At 34.3% G+C, this 17,457-nt stretch overlaps 2 protein-coding genes across 2 annotated transcripts; both read left to right on the top strand.

The window, feature by feature from the left end:
* Positions 1–8,517: 8,517 nt before the first annotated feature.
* LOC149415865 (uncharacterized) lies at positions 8,518–9,531 on the top strand. The gene is made up of 3 exons (XM_089641473.1): positions 8,518–8,823; positions 9,059–9,130; positions 9,243–9,531. The coding sequence occupies exons 1-3, from the start codon at positions 8,617–8,619 to the stop codon at positions 9,432–9,434; spliced, it is 471 nt and encodes a 156-aa protein (XP_089497599.1). The 5' UTR covers positions 8,518–8,616; the 3' UTR covers positions 9,435–9,531.
* A 145-nt stretch (positions 9,532–9,676) lies between these two features.
* On the top strand, positions 9,677–10,595 carry LOC149415864 (uncharacterized). Its single transcript, XM_089641754.1, has 2 exons — positions 9,677–9,808; positions 10,266–10,595. The coding sequence occupies exons 1-2, from the start codon at positions 9,677–9,679 to the stop codon at positions 10,554–10,556; spliced, it is 423 nt and encodes a 140-aa protein (XP_089497880.1). The 3' UTR covers positions 10,557–10,595.
* The last annotated feature ends 6,862 nt before the right edge of the window (positions 10,596–17,457 follow it).

Genomic DNA, 17,457 nt, shown 5'->3' with positions numbered 1-17,457 from the left:
ACGGTTTAATGAATCTTTGTTTATCGTCGGATAAATCTATATTTATTTACCATGTCAACCGCCATTCTGCTTTTAAGTGACTTTTTTAATAAATGCCTTTGCAATACTTATCTAATAATAGGTATACCTACGTCAAATTGACAGTTTAAAAGTTCCGATGTGTGACAAAGAAAACGACCCATGATTCTCTAACTAAACCGGAATAACGACCGTTACCAAAATGAATAGCGATGAATATATGCATTAGTACTTACCAATAACCATCACAGGCATGGGATGATAAGTTTAACAACGCGGTTTGAATAGAGTTTGGAAACAGGAAAAAACGACATTTTTGTGAAAAAAGTTGAGAAAACAATTGGGCATTGTATATACCTATTATAGGGCTAGCCTTAGAGTATATTACTCTAAGGGGATAGCAGATCTTCAACCTGTTGACTGTGGGAAGTCCGCAACCTTGAGAACAAAACACAATAAAACATGTACAAAAATTAAAAAAAATATGGTTTCTAAATTAATATTTAGTTCAAGCGATTTGGACACTGTCCTTTGTACAATTTCTTTATACATAAGGCTTAAAATTGCTTTGAAAACTTGGGCAAACACATTACTATCTTATTAATTGTTAACTGTCAACTCGGCAAGGATATCAAAAATTAATGTTTATAGATAAACCGAGTTATTAGGATTTAGGGTCTAAAAGAGGTCTTGAAGAAAATAGCAATATTTGTGTTTTAAAATCTTCAGTAATATCTGAGATCAAATGTTAACTACGGTGAACAACGCCAAATACGGTTGGTAAAGTAATATTAAAATTAAAATGTTAACGAATAAGTAGTTATCTGTATTTACTACTAATAATTACAGAAACAAGAATCTTTCAACTTTTTTTTGGGAAGAAAAAGTTTTAGTTTTTTTCGAATAAAATTGGCATTGGAGCCCTTACAAACCCCACAATACTGTTTTCTGTTCCCTGCTTTACTACATTACACAGGATCAATACTTAATTCATTTTCGTGCCGCAGACAGTTCCTCCTGATTTTCTCTACAATTGGCAATAGCTTTTACCAGAATAATCTTAACAACTATTGTCAAAGTGTAAAAATTAACGAATTTGTTGAAAACGATTTTATAGCATTATATCTGCTTTAAGCACGTAACGAAATGTATGATTGCATGAAGGCATTTCGACAACAAATTTCAAAAGTTAAATTATGTCGGTTCTGTTATGTACGGAGAAAAATACTTACATTTTAAAATATCTGAGTGAAAAATCGTTATCAGTCAAATCAATGGAACTTTTTCCTGTTTGCCCAGGTAGTACGTTCTCGAGCGGTTGAAGTACATAGCGGTTGTGTTTACCAAATAATTCTAGTAGGTACAAGGTGCGATCTCCGTAGGGTAAACAAAAAAGAAAATATTCTAGAACGCACTAATAGCTGCTCCTATAATTCTATAGTTTTGACAGATAATTTAGAAGTGTAATAATATTATTAGAATAAATAGTTGAATTTATTATTGTTCACATATTCATATATATTTTGATATTCGTCTAAGAAGTAGGTAAGACATAATTATCTTTTTTACGCATACTTCGTACATTTAAGTTTTAAAAAATAATCAAATCTTTTACAATGCGATTCGGAATAAATTTTAAAATTTAAAAATTAAAAATTAAAATCGAAAGGTAATAAATATTTTGACCATTACAAATGATACACATTTTATATACTGAAAATTCTCTGGTGAAACATATCATATCTATAACTAAAATTTATTGTGTAAATAGTTTTCGTGAAGATGAATAATAACACAAGAAATAAAAAAAGGGGCCAAACAAAGAGTCTCTTCGAGAAAATGCATAATTGCATATGAAACCAACTAGTCTTCACTGTAAGTGTGCAGGTGTATTTTAAAATCTTTCATTTGAGAACATGAATAAGTGCAGCCAGAAAACCAAAAAGTTTTTTCTTAGTTGTAAGTTCTCTTTTCTCTTCAAGGTACACTGTTGATAACTTGCATTGTTGCACTCGGAACAAGAAAAATTGTTTTTCTCCGCTGTGAGTCAGCACGTGATCCATCTAATGTCCAGTATATATCTTATATATAGGTAAGATGGCCTTTCCGACAAACTAAATAAGTGCACTTGGAAAATGAAAAAGGTGTGTCGCCACTGTGAGGCAGCATGTGGCTTTTTGATGTGCTTTTTGAGAACATCCATAGATGAACAAGGAACAAGAAAAAGATTGCCTTTTAAAACATTAATATGTGGACTTATGGAAAATAAAACAGGTTTTTCGCCACTATGAGTCAGCAAGTGGGCCTTTGGATGGGCATTTTGCTATAATGAAATGTTTCAAACGGAACATTTAAAATATGCCTCTTCAGCTGAACCTTTCGATAACATGCATAGTTGCATACGGAACATAAAAAAAGGTTTTTCTCCACTGTGAGTCAGCATGTGGATCTACAGGTTACCCTGTCGACAACATGCATAGTCACACTCTGAACATAAAAAAGGTTTATCTCCACTATGAGTCAGCATGTGACTCGTTAGGTCGCTCTTTCGATTACATGCATGGTTGCATACGGAGCATGAAAAAGGTTTTTCTCCACTGTGAGTCAGCATGTGACTCATTAGGTCGCTCTTTCGATAACATGCATAGTTGCATACGGAACATGAAAAAGGTTTTTCTCCACTGTGAGTCAGCATGTGACTCATTAGGTCGCTCTTTCGATAACATGCATAGTTGCATACGGAACATGAAAAAGGTTTTTCTCCACTGTGAGTCAGCATGTGGATCTTTAGTTGACCTTTTCGATAACACGCATAGTTGCACAGGGAACATGAAAAAGGTTTTTCTCCACTATGAGTCAGCATGTGTATCTTCAGTTTACCCTGTTGGTAACATGCATAGTTGCATACGGGACATGAAAAAGGTTTTTCCCCACTGTGAGTCAGCATGTGGATATTTAAATTCCCCTTTCGATTACACGCATAGTTGCACAGGGAACATGAAAAAAGTTTTTCTCCACTGTGAGTCAGCATGTGGCTCTTCAGTTGACCTTTATGATTACACGCATAGTTGCAAAGGGAACATGAAAAAAGTTTTTCTCGACTGTGAGTCAGCATGTGGATTTTCAGATAATCCTTTCGATAGCACACATAGTTGCACACGGAACATGAAAAAGGTTTTTATCGACTGTGAGACAGCATGTGTACCTTCAGTTTACCCTGTTGATAACATGCATAGTTGCATACGGGACATGAAAAAGGTTTTTCCCCACTGTGAGTCAGCATGTGGATATTTAAATTCCACTTTCGATAACACGCATAGTTGCACAGGGAATATGAAAAAGGTTTTTCTCGACTGTGAGTCAGCATGTGGCTCTTCAGATAATCCTTTCGATAGCACACATAGTTGCACACGGAACATGAAAAAGGTTTTTCTCGACTGTGAGTCAGCATGTGTACCTTCAGTTTACCCTGTTGATAACATGCATATTTGCATACGGGACATGAAAAAGGTTTTTCCCCACTGTGAGTCAGCATGTGGATATTTAAATTCCACTTTCGATAACACGCATAGTTGCACAGGGAACATGAAAAAGGTTTTTCTCCTCTGTGAGTCAGCATATGTCTCTTCAGGTTACCCTGTCGACAACATGCATAGTCACACTCTGAACATGAAAAAGGTTTATCTCCACTATGAGTCAGCATGTGACTCGTTAGGTCGCTCTTTCGATTACATGCATGGTTGCATACGGAGCATGAAAAAGGTTTTTCTCCACTGTGAGTCAGCATGTGGCTTTTTGATGTGCTTTTTGAGAACATCCATAGATGAACAAGGAACAAGAAAAAGATTGCCTTTTAAAACATTAATATGTGGACTTATGGAAAATAAAACAGGTTTTTCGCCACTATGAGTCAGCAAGTGGGTCTTTGGATGGGCATTTTGCTATAATGAAATGTTTAAAACGGAACATTAAAAATATGCCTCTTCAGTTTACCCTGTTGATAACATGCATAGTTGCATACGGGACATGAAAAAGGTTTTTCCCCACTGTGAGTCAGCATGTGGATATTTAAATTCCACTTTCGATAACACGCATAGTTGCACAGGGAACATGAAAAAGGTTTTTCTCCACTGTGAGTCAGCATGTGGATCTTCAGATAATACTTTCGATAACACGCATGGTTGCACAGGGAACATGGAAAAGGTTTTTCTACGATGTGAGTCAGTATATGCCTCTTCAGCTGAACCTTTTGACAACTTGCATATTTGCACACGGAACATGAAAAAGATTTTTCTCCACTGTGAGTCAGCATGTGCCTCGTTAGGTCGCTCTTTCGATAACATGCATAGTTGCATACGGAACATTAAAAAGGTTTTTCTCCACTGTGAGTCAGCATGTGGATCTTCTGGTTACCCTGTCGACAACATGCATAGTCACACTCTGAACATAAAAAGGTTTATCTCCACTATGAGTCAGCATGTGACTCGTTAGGTCGCTCTTTCGATTACATGCATGGTTTCATACGGAGCATGAAAAAGGTTTTTCTCCACTGTGAGTCAGCATGTGACTCATTAGGTCGCTCTTTCGATAACATGCATAGTTGCATACGGAACATGAAAAAGGTTTTTCTCCACTGTGAGTCAGCATGTGACTCATTAGGTCGCTCTTTCGATAACATGCATCGTTGCATACGTGACATGAAAAAGGTTTTTCCCCACTGTGATTCAGCATGTGGATATTTAAATTCCCCTTTCGATTACACGCAGAGTTGCACAGGGAACATGAAAAAAGTTTTTCTCCACTGTGAGTCAGCATGTGGCTCTTCAGTTGACTATTATGATTACACGCATAGTTGCAAAGGGAACATGAAAAAAGTTTTTCTCGACTGTGAGTCAGCATGTGGCTCTTCAAATAATCCTTTCGATAGCACACATAGTTGCACACGGAACATGAAAAAGGTTTTTCTCGACTGTGAGTCAGCATGTGTACCTTCAGTTTACCCTGTTGATAACATGCATAGTTGCATACGGGACATGAAAAAGGTTTTTCCCCACTGTGAGTCAGCATGTGGATATTTAAATTCCACTTTCGATAACACGCATAGTTGCACAGGGAACATGAAAAAGGTTTTTCTCCACTGTGAGTCAGTATGTGCCTAGTTAGGTCGCTCTTTCGATAACATGCATAGTTGCATACGGAGCATGAAAAGGGGTTTTCTCCACTGTGAGTCAGCATGTGGCTCTTCAGTTGACCATTATGATTACACGCATAGTTGCAAAGGGAACATGAAAAAAGTTTTTCTCGAATGTGAGTCAGCATGTGGCTCTTCAGATAATCCTTTCGATAGCACGCATAGTTGCACACGGAACATGAAAAAGGTTTTTCTCCACTGTGAGACTTAGGAGAGAAGGAGTAGTTGCGATGTGGATGAGTGAATCCTTTTTCGACAAAATGCGTCAGAAGATCTGTGGACAAATTTGAGAAATAAAATGGGTGAAAATGACTCAGTTAACCACATTTTTAAAACTTTAAAACTTAGAGTAAATAAGCGAAGTAAGTTCGTAGAGGCGTTAAAAAAAAGAAAGGCCAAATTTTTCAAGTTAACAATTAAGATTGGTTTTACCTGCTGCCTTGGTAATTCTTTCAAAGCGTTCCAAACATTCCTCTTTAACATCCGGCAGGTCTATATCAATTTTCATATAAGTAAGCCCCGCTTCATCTTGTCGGGGTCCGAGATCCTTGTTTATGGTAACTGTTTCCACATTAATGCTTCCTGGAATAAAAAAGGGGTATAAATAGAATATATCTTTGCATGGAAGCCAGCCCTGAACCAAACGGCGCCAGGAGCGAGTTTAATTTTGGCTGCCCTTACAATTTTAATTAGTACACGCCAAGGGAGGATATCACTGTAATCAATAAAATGATGATTTGTGGGTTTTTGTAGTATGGTATTTATCAAAAATAATATCAAGGGCGATGTTTTAAGTTGAGTATTCGACGCCCGGAGCTAACTGCTCCAATTGCGCCCACATAGAGCCAGCCATGTATCTTCGTACCATTGATATAAAAAGAAACACTTTCTTAATCGAAAAACTGTAATCTATTTTATAACGAATAAATATACCATAGAAGCGGGAATTTGGATGAAAGTTTTAAAGTTCAATATCAGATAAAAATAACCTCAGACGTCCTCTTGAGGGACTGATTCAACAAGAAAGAAAAACCCTGTTTTAGAGCACCTTAAGTAGGGAGTTGTAAGTCAATGGGATAGTGTGTTCTCAATATTAATGAATATTGAGAACACACTATCTAATATTAATGAATTTTTAATACGTGTAAGAAACATCATGTTCCAATAAAATTATGAGGAAATAGAGGAACCGACAACTTATTGTGAACCATATATTTATGTTAAGATAGTGCTGTATTGTGGTAGTTTCCGGCAAGGACGCATTTTAGGGTAAATACCCATAACACCTCATGTATTATAAGAGAGGAAGAAACAAGTATGTGTCCTGTTTGCACGACTTTTCAAAACAGACATGGATTCCGGACATCCGTATTTAAAGTTCTATATTTTACACGTATGCAATGCAACTGGCTGTATGAGTACTCTCCGCATATTGCAAGAATTCCTTCGTTACAGCTGGGAGGTCGAAATTTAAATCCGAAAATGCAATTTCACCTCCACCTTCTTCCTGGAGCCCTGGTTCCGTCTTGATGGATATAGTATCTGGCTTCAGTAGATCCATGGTCTGCTTTGGTAGGGTTTAATAATAAATTTAACCCTGAAACAGAACAAAGTGTAACGGAATTCAGTTTTTAAAATTTTATTTCTCGAATCGTAGCAAAAATACACAATAGAAAACCTTGAAGTTATGACAAAGGTTGAGAGAAACGTTGTTTATCTTGGGAAACCTCCTTATTTATTTACCGTCTATATCTACCGCCATTCCGTTGTAATCCTTCTGTGATTAAACAACTGTTATCCGTATATTTGTTATCATTTTAATAAATGCATTTGAAATACATGCATTTGATATCAAATTAACAGTTTAAAACATTCTGCTGTTACAAAACGCCCGATGATTCACTAACTAAACTGGAAGAACGGCCGCTACCAAAATGAATAGCAATGAATAAATTTAAGTATTATTTCTTTTCAATAACCATCACATGCACGGTATAATCAGTCTTACTCATAATGAAATCCCTAATACGACGATAATACCCCGTATTAGCTATACAGGGGTGGGGGCCTATACTGGTCAGATTAAAAATCTTTACTCATAATCATAAATTTTCCCAATATAGCTCGACGGCTGGATTATGGAATATGATTTTTTTACAGTAGCAACACTTGAAAAATTTGGCATTTCGCGGCGTGTTGCCAACTTCACGTTTATTCATATGTCAAAGAAGTAATCCAATAGTTGGTTTGTTTATCTTTGAATAACCTAAAAATGGATAATGTTGACATTAATTTGGAGGTAGAATTAAAAAGGCGCAAGCGTAACAAAAATTGGGGTGACGTTGAAAAGGTTTGTTAACTTTTATCTTGGCTCTAATGTTTTGTTTACTTGTTTGAAATTAGTGTAAGTATAATGATTGTTTTCCTTGTAGGCCTTGTTGAAGGACTGTGTGGCTGAACACGTGAGGGCTGTAGAGAATAAAAACTCGGACAGTAACACCCTAATTGCCAAGAGGGAAGCTTGGAAGCTTGTTTTATTAAAGTAAGTATACCTCCATAATATATCCGCATTGTTAACTTTTCTACAGATTAACCTCTCAGACATAGAATTTTATTTATTATGTGTCCCTTTGAGAACTGTCAAAACGTGATAATTTTTGTGTTATTTACGAGTTTTACTAAAATCTTCATAACTCACGTTTTGGGAAACGTAGCCTCATTCTAAAAAATGTTTTGGAAAGATTGTGAAATCCACTATCGCATTGTGTTGTTATACGTAAATATTTGCGTTTCTAAATATACATTTTATGAAAACGTCAAAAATATGTAAAAATCGCTTACCATTATTTCAAAGCCTTGAAAAATGTACTTTTTTCTGAGTAGCATAAAGGAATAACACTTTATATATTGAAGAAATATATTTAAAAACTATTAGTCACCTCAAAATACTAACCGTCCAAACTAAAATATTTTTAATAAATTATTTAGAAAGGCAATAAATTATTAACGAACATCTTGACAGTTTCAATCGGCTTAGATAATGCACCTCTACGTTCCATAGATATTCTTGAATACAGATGCATAGCGTTATTCATTATCGATACTCTGTTTTTTAAATCATGGCAATCGGTATACTAGTGATGGAAATAAATCAATTTTTGTAAAATCTCGCGCGTTTACGTGAAAAGACATTCTAATGTCTTGACCGCTATTATCATATTTACGTCTTTTGACGTTCTGATGTTCTGAGTGGTTAAACTTTAAGTTTGTCGCTTCGTAGCTTTGACATCCATTTCAAATAAAAAAATTATCATAGTATAAAATTAATTAGGTAAAGGTATGCATACCACATAATTAATAGCACACTATTTTTCAGATTTAACACACTAAGTGACCAAAAAAGAGATATGGGTCAGATACAAGCTCAATGGAAGATGCTCAAATTGGCTTGTAAGAGCCAATTGAGCCGGTATAGGAGGGAAGTGATGGCAACAGGTGGAGGTCCCCAACCACCAAGTCCTTCGCAGGATATTCTCTCGATGGTGGATTTGTTACCACATGAATTCGTAACGGACAAAAATGTTGATGATAGCGATTCAACATTTAAAGCAAAGGTAAATATCTTTTTATCGAAGGAAGCAAATACTTTGTGGTGTGACATTATATATTAAATGGAAAAACACACTTTTTATATGAATTAATATTTAACAGCCAACCAGCATTTTTTTTTCAAAAGATAAGTTGATAGTAATATTATTGAAATATTGATGGTTCTGTCTATATTTAAACTCATGTAAATCTTGCTTTAATTGTGGGAGTTATATTGGTAATTGTGTTTTATTATTACAGATGAATTTTCCTACATCAACCCCTCACTCCACACTGCCACACTCTGTTCCCAATAGGAAGTTGTCTTTTGAGGTAATATACCTAAACCTACTTAAATGATCATCGCAACAATGAGTGCTAACTATTTGCAATATTTAAAGCAGTAACTTTTCAGTTGGACATAATCTTTTGTTTATATCAACAGGAAACAAGTGAAGCTGATTCACCACCACCGCCACTATCACCACAAGCACACACCATCCAGCATGTCCCGCTGCACGCTTGCCCTCCACCTCCACCTCGGAGGCGACCACGCCATAAAGTAAGTATTTCTTCACACCACATTTTTGTTTGCTCAACTGACTTTATTGTCGTACCAAAACTGAAAGTTTACTAAGAAAAACAATAACTCGTATATGAATATTATTTTTTTTATGTATAAAATGCACGATAATTTCAGTTGGACATAATCTTTTGTTTATATCAACAGGAAACAGTATCGAGTAACAAAACTGCTGCTTCGGAGAGAGACGGAAGACGTTTAAGCGAGAAGTTTCAGACTGAGGTATGTTTTTACTGCCAAGATGCTCAAATAGTATTGTTATTTTCCTAGGAATTCAATGTTGATACAAATAATATATGTGTTTTTTACAGGTTTCCAGTGAAGCTGATTCACCACCACCGCCACTATCACCACAAGCACACACCATCCAGCATGTCCCGCTGCACGCTTGCCCTCCACCTCTACCTCGGAGGCGACCACGCCATAAAGTAAGTATTTCTTCACACCACATTTTTGTTTGCTCAACTGACTTTATTGTCGTACCAAAACTGAAAGTTTACTAAGAAAAACAATAACTCATATATGAATATTATTTTTTTTTATGTATAAAATGCACGATAATTAAGAGATTTGCAGAGAATAGATTAAAACACCGTACTGGGTGACTGCCTGTTTCATGGTGACTAAAGTTGAATATAGTTATTTTGTATGTAGTGTTAACATATGGATTAATAAAAATAATAATTCTAAAGCGCCGTTTTTGTGAGAAATCACCTCTGCTGTACACTTTGTTATATATAGGCACTATCTAAGTTTATTATTTACAAAGATACATAAACATACTTACCTGGATTGGAAATTGGAAAAATTATAATAGAAAGTTGGAAATAGAATAATTATGTTACCAGTTATGAAAAGTTTGTCATTTAATGTTTTTATTTTCAGGAAGACGACTTAGCCCAAATGAAGGCGAACGTCTTTGAAGAAACAAAAAAAATAATGCACCTTGAGCACCAAAAAAAAATGGAGTACTTGTTCAGGCTCATGAAAGACGAATCCAGGGCCAAAATTCGTCTACAGGAAGTAGAGTCACAGACCAAGGTCAGCTTGATGAAGAAGGAAAGTGACCTTAAAAATTGTCTACAGGATGAAGAGTCGCAGACCAGGATTAGGTTCATGGAGGAGGAACCCAAAATTAAAATGTCGATGCTGAAAGATGGATGGATAGCCAAATAATAATTTTATTTTATCTATATTTCATATTTTCGTTTACATTTATTAATGTTCTTCACTGTGCTATATAAAAATGTACAGACGTACATCAAATTGAATTCCTTGTAATATAAATAGACCAGCTCAACGCCCATGTAAGGAAATCTATAAATGGTTTCTCAGTTAGGTGAATTACACACTATAAATTAAGCACGTTGTAAACTGATTTCCCTAAAATAAAAAAAACAATATTGATCATACCGTAGTCTTATTATTATATCTTCATTATTGTGTAATATGCATTTGTGTCGCAGGTACATTATACTATTGAGTATGTACATTTTTTCAGTGTAATATAATTATATATGTAGATACAATCATATTGAGTACATACTAATACATTTAAAAATGTTGATCAATGAACACCTGTCTAGTAGCATTTCCAATATGATTGATTGGGGCTACTTGTTCATTTGGGGCTACTTCCATGAAACCACCACCACCTGCTTCTGCTCCTTCACCCTCATCATGTTCTTCATCATCATCTATTCCAAATTACAAATCATACAATTAGTACATACAAAACTCTAATGTAAGGAATATCTAAAAACTGACATATTATATTATGTTTTATTTTGAGTTGTTTTCTTACCTAACTGAGGATCATTCATATCGATGGCAAGACAATGGAGAACAGCAAGAGCTACGATAGTTGTCTTGATGGTATCGAGAGATCCTGACATACCCCGCAGCAGGCAACGAAATCTCTGTTTCCATACCCCAAAACATCTCTCCACCGTGTTGCGAGTAGATATTTGAGCCCTGTTATACGCCACTTCTCTGGGGTTTCTTGGGTTCCTAACTGGGGTGAACAGATATGGTGTACAGGCATAACCTCCGTCTCCCAACAGTCGTCCGTTGAAGTGACCTTCTTCAAACCTCTGCTTGATGGAACTTTCCCGGAAAATACGAGCATCGTGAGTACTGCCTCTCCAATGAGCAACAATATCCATAATTTTTAGTTCTGCATTGCACACCACCTGGAATGAATTTATTCATGCAATCAATTTTGGTAAATGTTTATATTTCAGACACGTATTGAGGTTTATCACTTTACAAACCTGGACATTTAAGGAATATATCCCCTTCCTATTGATGTAATATTGGCCGGCATCACCCCCAACTTTCCTTATTTTAATGTGCGTGCAGTCAATGGCACCCATTACTCCAGGAAAACGTTTTATTCCTTGGAACTTTGCAACTGTTGATTGTTGCTCTTCAATAGATTGTGGCATTTTAATGTACTGTGGAGAAAGGCGGGCAAATGCAGTTGCGACCCTTTTGGCAATACGGGACATTGTCTGTTGACTAAATCCATGTAAATCTGCACAATCATCTTGTATCTGCGAAAAAAATGTTATAATAATTTAAAAACTGTTTAGTTATCGATTTTGCTGATTTGTTTCACAGGAATGCAACTATAAACACTATCCTTACCTCGTTTCTGCCCCAGTATCGTATGGCACAAAGAACTTGGAGATCGGTAGATATTTTTCCACCCCGTTTGTTATTGACATGCAAATATGGCCGTACCAAGTCGATCAAACGTCTCATATTTGCTTTGGTGAATCTATATTTGGACCTAAAATCTCCTTCCGTTAGCGCCGTAAATGGGTCATACCGCTTTTTGTATGTTTTCCGTGCCCGTGGTGGATGAATACGGTCAAGATTTGCCAAAGCTCCAGTCAAAACGTCAAAATTGTCAAAGTCAGCCATTTCCGAATTTAATACGCTCATAATACTGCCTAATCCTGCTCTTCGGGTGGGTTAAATTTTGACGTCTGCTAATACGGTCAGATTAGGCAATGCGCATGCGCGCGAGTTGGCGCTATTATGAGTAAAAAATTCACTTAACCTGTCCGTATTATCGTAGTGTTTCGATTATGAGTAAGGCTGTAAGTGTTTAGTGAGAACGTTAGCCACTCGAACGATCGCGCGTCAAAAAACTTTTTTCTCCGATTGCTCGCGGTTTTTTGGCGACGAATTTGAATATTTTCCGCCAACATTAAAAAAATCAAACCTCCGAATTTTAATACGGAGACATAAAACTGATTGTAGTGCTATACAGCCAATGAATTCACCTATATTTTTATAATTATTCTATATTTTTAGAATTGATAGATAAATTATTAAAAAATCTTAAACTTTATGAATGCGCGAAATTAGCGTTTTTGTGATTTGAAATTGCCGCCAGTGGCAGTTTTAAATATCTTTATAGAATATTTTCTACGTTTTTATGTTCTCTATGGCCTGTTTGATAACCACAGATGCAAGAATATAATGGGAAAATAATTTTTTGTACGTTATGCTCTCTTCAAAAGTTTGGTTAGAAAATAATTTTTTAAAATTTGAGTGCGTGACGTGTCAAAATTGAAATCACTGTATTATACTATATAATAAATTTACCACAAAAACTGGTATTACGTTAGGAAGATACATTAACTGTCTACAATTATTAATAAGCATAGTCGCCGTGTTGGCTTTATTTTATTCATTTGATGAATTATACAGAGAGCCTATTTCACGATGTCAAAATCATGGTGCTACTTTTTAAATAATTGTAAATTAGAACTGGAGATTTGTAACCATGTTTTTATATAACGTGCAAAACGAGGAAATAAGGCTTAAAATGAGATATACATCATAGATATAAACATTGCCAATATTTCAGGGGGATACTTTGAAAGTTGATGAAATTCACCAATATTTGACGAAAAATCACTACTGACAGCTACCTTAGTGATCATTGTTTTACATGTGTCTCTGTTTATGTAAAACCCACAGAAGTAATTTGAAAAGCAGATAAAAAGGGATTGGAGATACGAAAAAGCGATGGGGGCAATCTAAGTTGTTATTGCATCCTGCCCTTTAATTATAGTAAAGGGTAAAATACCATACTAAACTCCTGTGAAAAATAACGGGATATTATAATTTAGGGTTTGTTAAGCAGGATAAATGAGAAATAAATCAGAAATTAACCTTTCGAATGAACACCGTAAGAAAACTTGAAAAATTCCGACATTTGTAAAAAAAATTATCAAGAGTGCATTTAAAATAAAGAGTTAATTAATTACAGTAAAATAAATCTTGTAAGTACTTGGTGTCTGAATCTTTCTAACAATCAATTACAATTTTCAATCAAAGGAAATTCCAGTTCTAGAGTTTATTGAACCCGAGATACACACGGACACATAGATACACCACTGAAATTATATTTTTTTATAATTAAAATAAAATAACTTTGTTGCTAAACTTGCCTGAATCATTCCCATAGTCAATTCCAATTTTGAAAATTAAAGCAAATTGCAGTTCTTGAGTTCATTGTACCCGAGTTACACATGGACGTTCAGAAACACCACTGAAATTACATACAATAATTTATAATTAATATAAAATAATTTTGTTGCTAAGCTTGTTTGAATCGTTCTCGTAGTCATTTCCAATTTTGAAAATCAAATCAAATTCCAGTTCTGTAGTTCATTGAATCCGAGATAGACACCAAGACACACTAAAGAAATGATAATTTTTAATTGACGATAAACAATATACGAACTGCCATATTATGAGTGATTTTAGTGCCGATCCAAGAACATTATTTGGGAAAGATTTATTATCATTCTGCAAAGAAAACAAGTATCACTGTACCGCTATTGAAAAACTGCCAGAAAATTCTAACACATATGTTAGTGATGCACATAACACAACGAGCTGGTTAGATCACTGCATAAGGTCGGCCACAATTCAAAAGATGACGAAAATATTTCGGTGAAGTACTATTGACTGGACAGATCACCGGCCCATGTCAATTTGCTTAGAAACAACAGGTATAATCGCAACGGAGGAATTTCCCCGATGGCTTTGGATCCAGTAAAATGGAAAGCACGTAATACATCGCAGATCATGTCATATTATGCAACAGCATCATTTTTAACAAACCGCATTAAATGTAGCAGCGAGGTAGAAACTCCGTAAAAAGGGATGCAAAAATAACTATAAAAATCTTTATTTTTATAAAAATAAAAATAAAGACGCCATCGACGAACTATGTATATGGGAGGATTTTTTTTCTTTATTTAATATTAAATTTACAATTATATTTTATTACATTACATTAAGTTTGCTTTCTTTTTAATACATTACAGTACATCGTGATAGAGCAAATGCTCGTGTGGAGAAACGAGTGTAAAGAATAGTAAAACTTACCCTTGACATTTCTGCAGCCGATTGATTTGGCGAATTCTCCACACAATTACGAAATAATTATTTGCGATCTGAAATTACTGTACCTAGCGTAAATACACAAACGTGTTACACGTCCACAATTTCTTCCCGTTTCACATCATCTATGCATTTGACGAATTAACTGCTAGCAGAAATATTTTCATAGGAAGGAACAACAGCATTTTGAGAATTCGTCCAGTTTAGATTAATGCCCCAAATAACAATATATTTTCCCGTGGGCCCATGAATCTGTCAAAATAGAATCTATTTCCCTGCTAAACTAGTTTTCTGGGATTCGGGGGGTTGATTAACTGCTAAAATAGTTATTCTGTCTTTATTTCGAATAGTTATTAATAATTATTCCAAAAACTTTTTCAAAATAATAAGATTCTAGTAGTTTTGATTAAAAATACCAGATTATTCTTAATATACAGCGAAATGCCCCCGTCTGATTTCATAGTACGGCAGAAGTTATAACTTGTGTAACCCGTAATATATAACCCGTAATATATTAATACATATATTAATTAGGTCAGCATGTATGTTTCGCTGAGCATTAAAACATCTACATTCTCCCAATAAGTTTAACTATCCATGTAATACTTCCCAATATTTACATAAATTCAAATTAAATCCCCTGAATCTCTTTTCTATAATTTGAATCCACCGCTGGAGATCTTTTGTCCGTATAAATTCTACTTCAGAGTGTTCTTCTACATACTTAATGCCATATTTTGTACATTATTATTTGTAATCTCTTTTCATACTCCAAGCAGGTCGGTTACAAGAAAGTACCTACCATATTATTGTAGCAATTCTATGTCAACGTCCCAATATCACACTCCTATGCGACGGATTCAACAGCTAGGAAACAAATTGTACGATGTTGTTGATACATAGGTATTTAATTTGATTTGACTAACACATAATATTTTCTCAACTGAAACAGAAAACAATATTTTGGATTTTTTATGTTTTGTGCCTGCATGCTGTGTAGATCAAGTTAAGTGATATTTCGACTTTATATTTATTTTTCTGCAATTGTTTTAAATAGTCGTTTCCTGCACTATTTTCATGTATAATTTCGTAAATATTTTTTATATATTGTATGTAAAAGCCTTAATAGGCGTGAAATAAATAAATAAATAATTCGCATTCTATACATGTGTGATTCATTTGTTCATTTACTACTACCTATCTCTTAACTTCGTCTAAGTACTTTAAAATAATACTTACCAGCTTTTCATGTGAAATTATTTTGTTAATTAAGCCCATTTAGATTTATATCTCCGAGTAAGAAATTTTTTTTTTTTTTATTTCCTTTATTTTTTTCCCAATTTACATATTTCACAATACAAGTTTTTTAATAATATGAAAGGGAACCCACTAAGGCGCAGCCTGTGCGTGGGTAATATAATTTAATACATTAGATTTTTGTACCTAAAAATATATAACAGTAAAAATAAAATAAAAAACAGTAAGCATAATAAAGAAAAACGGTAGGATTATAATTAAAGTTATTCTAAAAGATTGTGCAAGAGGAGCATATTAAAAATAAATCAAAGTAAAAATAAAGATTGTAAGATAATATATATGAATTAAAAGAACACAAAATAAAATAATAATAACTATACAGAAACAAAATAGAAAAAAGTAAAAATTAAATGAATAATGCTTCAACATTTGCATTGTACAGCCACAACTTTAATTCTTTTTGGTATTGCGCTAGTTCAGTTGTTACTTGAATTTTTTTTGGTAGTAGATTAAAAGTGCGAGGTCCAATAAAGCTACTATGAGTTTGCATTAGTTTGGTATTGGTTTGTGGGGTATAAAATACATGATTTCTTCTAAAGTTGATATTGGGTTCATATTTTTGAAATTTATTTTGGTTTTTCATGACGTATTTCAGGCTTTGAAGTAAAAATAGTTTACGGAGATTGAATAGTTGAGATTCCTTGTACAATTGATCAGTCGAAAATGTCCTCTTTTTATTATATATAACCTTGATAATATGATTTTGTACTATTTGTAGTGGTTTTATAAATGTATCTAGTGCGCCACCCCATCCTAATATACCGTACATAATTGAGGATTGCACTAGAGAAAAATAAATCATTTTCAATTTGTCAACATCGAGTACTTCTTTAAGTCTATAAAATATGTACGTCAGATATCTTAATTTAGAAACGGTGTTATTAATTTGTGGTTGCCAGTTTAAATTTGTGTCAATGTATATACCCAAATATTTGATCTTTTCAATTTTTCCAATTTCAAAGCAAGAGGTGCATGTTACTTTATTACAGTTAGCATTATGTAGTCTAATTTTAAGGTTATTGGGAGGTTTGTTTTTACTGTTTTTATAAAAAGTTAGGTAAAATGTTTTACTATAGTTTAAGAAAAGTCTATTACAAGTTAGCCATGACAAGACATATGAAATACATTTTGTTGCATTTAAAAAAGTTTCAGGCCAGGATTTTCCATTTACTATTATTGCTGTATCATCAGCGTAAGATACAATTTTACCAGGGATTACAACATTACATAAATCATTAATATATATTAGAAACAGAATTGGGCCAAGCACAGTCCCCTGTGGTACTCCATTTTTTATCACTGTTTCTGTGCTATAAAAGTTCCCTATTTT

Source organism: Hesperophylax consimilis, chromosome 17 (assembly GCF_061612785.1).
Source record: "Hesperophylax consimilis isolate HC1 chromosome 17, BYU_Hcon_1.0, whole genome shotgun sequence".
Classification (NCBI taxonomy): domain Eukaryota; kingdom Metazoa; phylum Arthropoda; class Insecta; order Trichoptera; family Limnephilidae; genus Hesperophylax; species Hesperophylax consimilis.
The sequence above is the reverse complement of the archived record's forward strand: the minus strand, read 5'-3'. Positions and strand labels throughout refer to the sequence as shown.

What these genes read in the sequence shown, in the direction of transcription:
- LOC149415865 (XM_089641473.1), top strand. Translation starts at nt 8,617, where the DNA reads ATGGGTCAGATACAAGCTCAATGGAAGATGCTCAAATTGGCTTGTAAG. An exon ending in ATTCAACATTTAAAGCAAAG is followed by an intron (nt 8,824 to 9,058) that starts GTAAATATCTTT and finishes TTATTATTACAG; the next exon opens with ATGAATTTTCCTACATCAAC. An exon ending in ATAGGAAGTTGTCTTTTGAG is followed by an intron (nt 9,131 to 9,242) that starts GTAATATACCTA and finishes TTATATCAACAG; the next exon opens with GAAACAAGTGAAGCTGATTC.
- LOC149415864 (XM_089641754.1), top strand. Translation starts at nt 9,677, where the DNA reads ATGTGTTTTTTACAGGTTTCCAGTGAAGCTGATTCACCACCACCGCCA. An exon ending in GGAGGCGACCACGCCATAAA is followed by an intron (nt 9,809 to 10,265) that starts GTAAGTATTTCT and finishes TTTTATTTTCAG; the next exon opens with GAAGACGACTTAGCCCAAAT.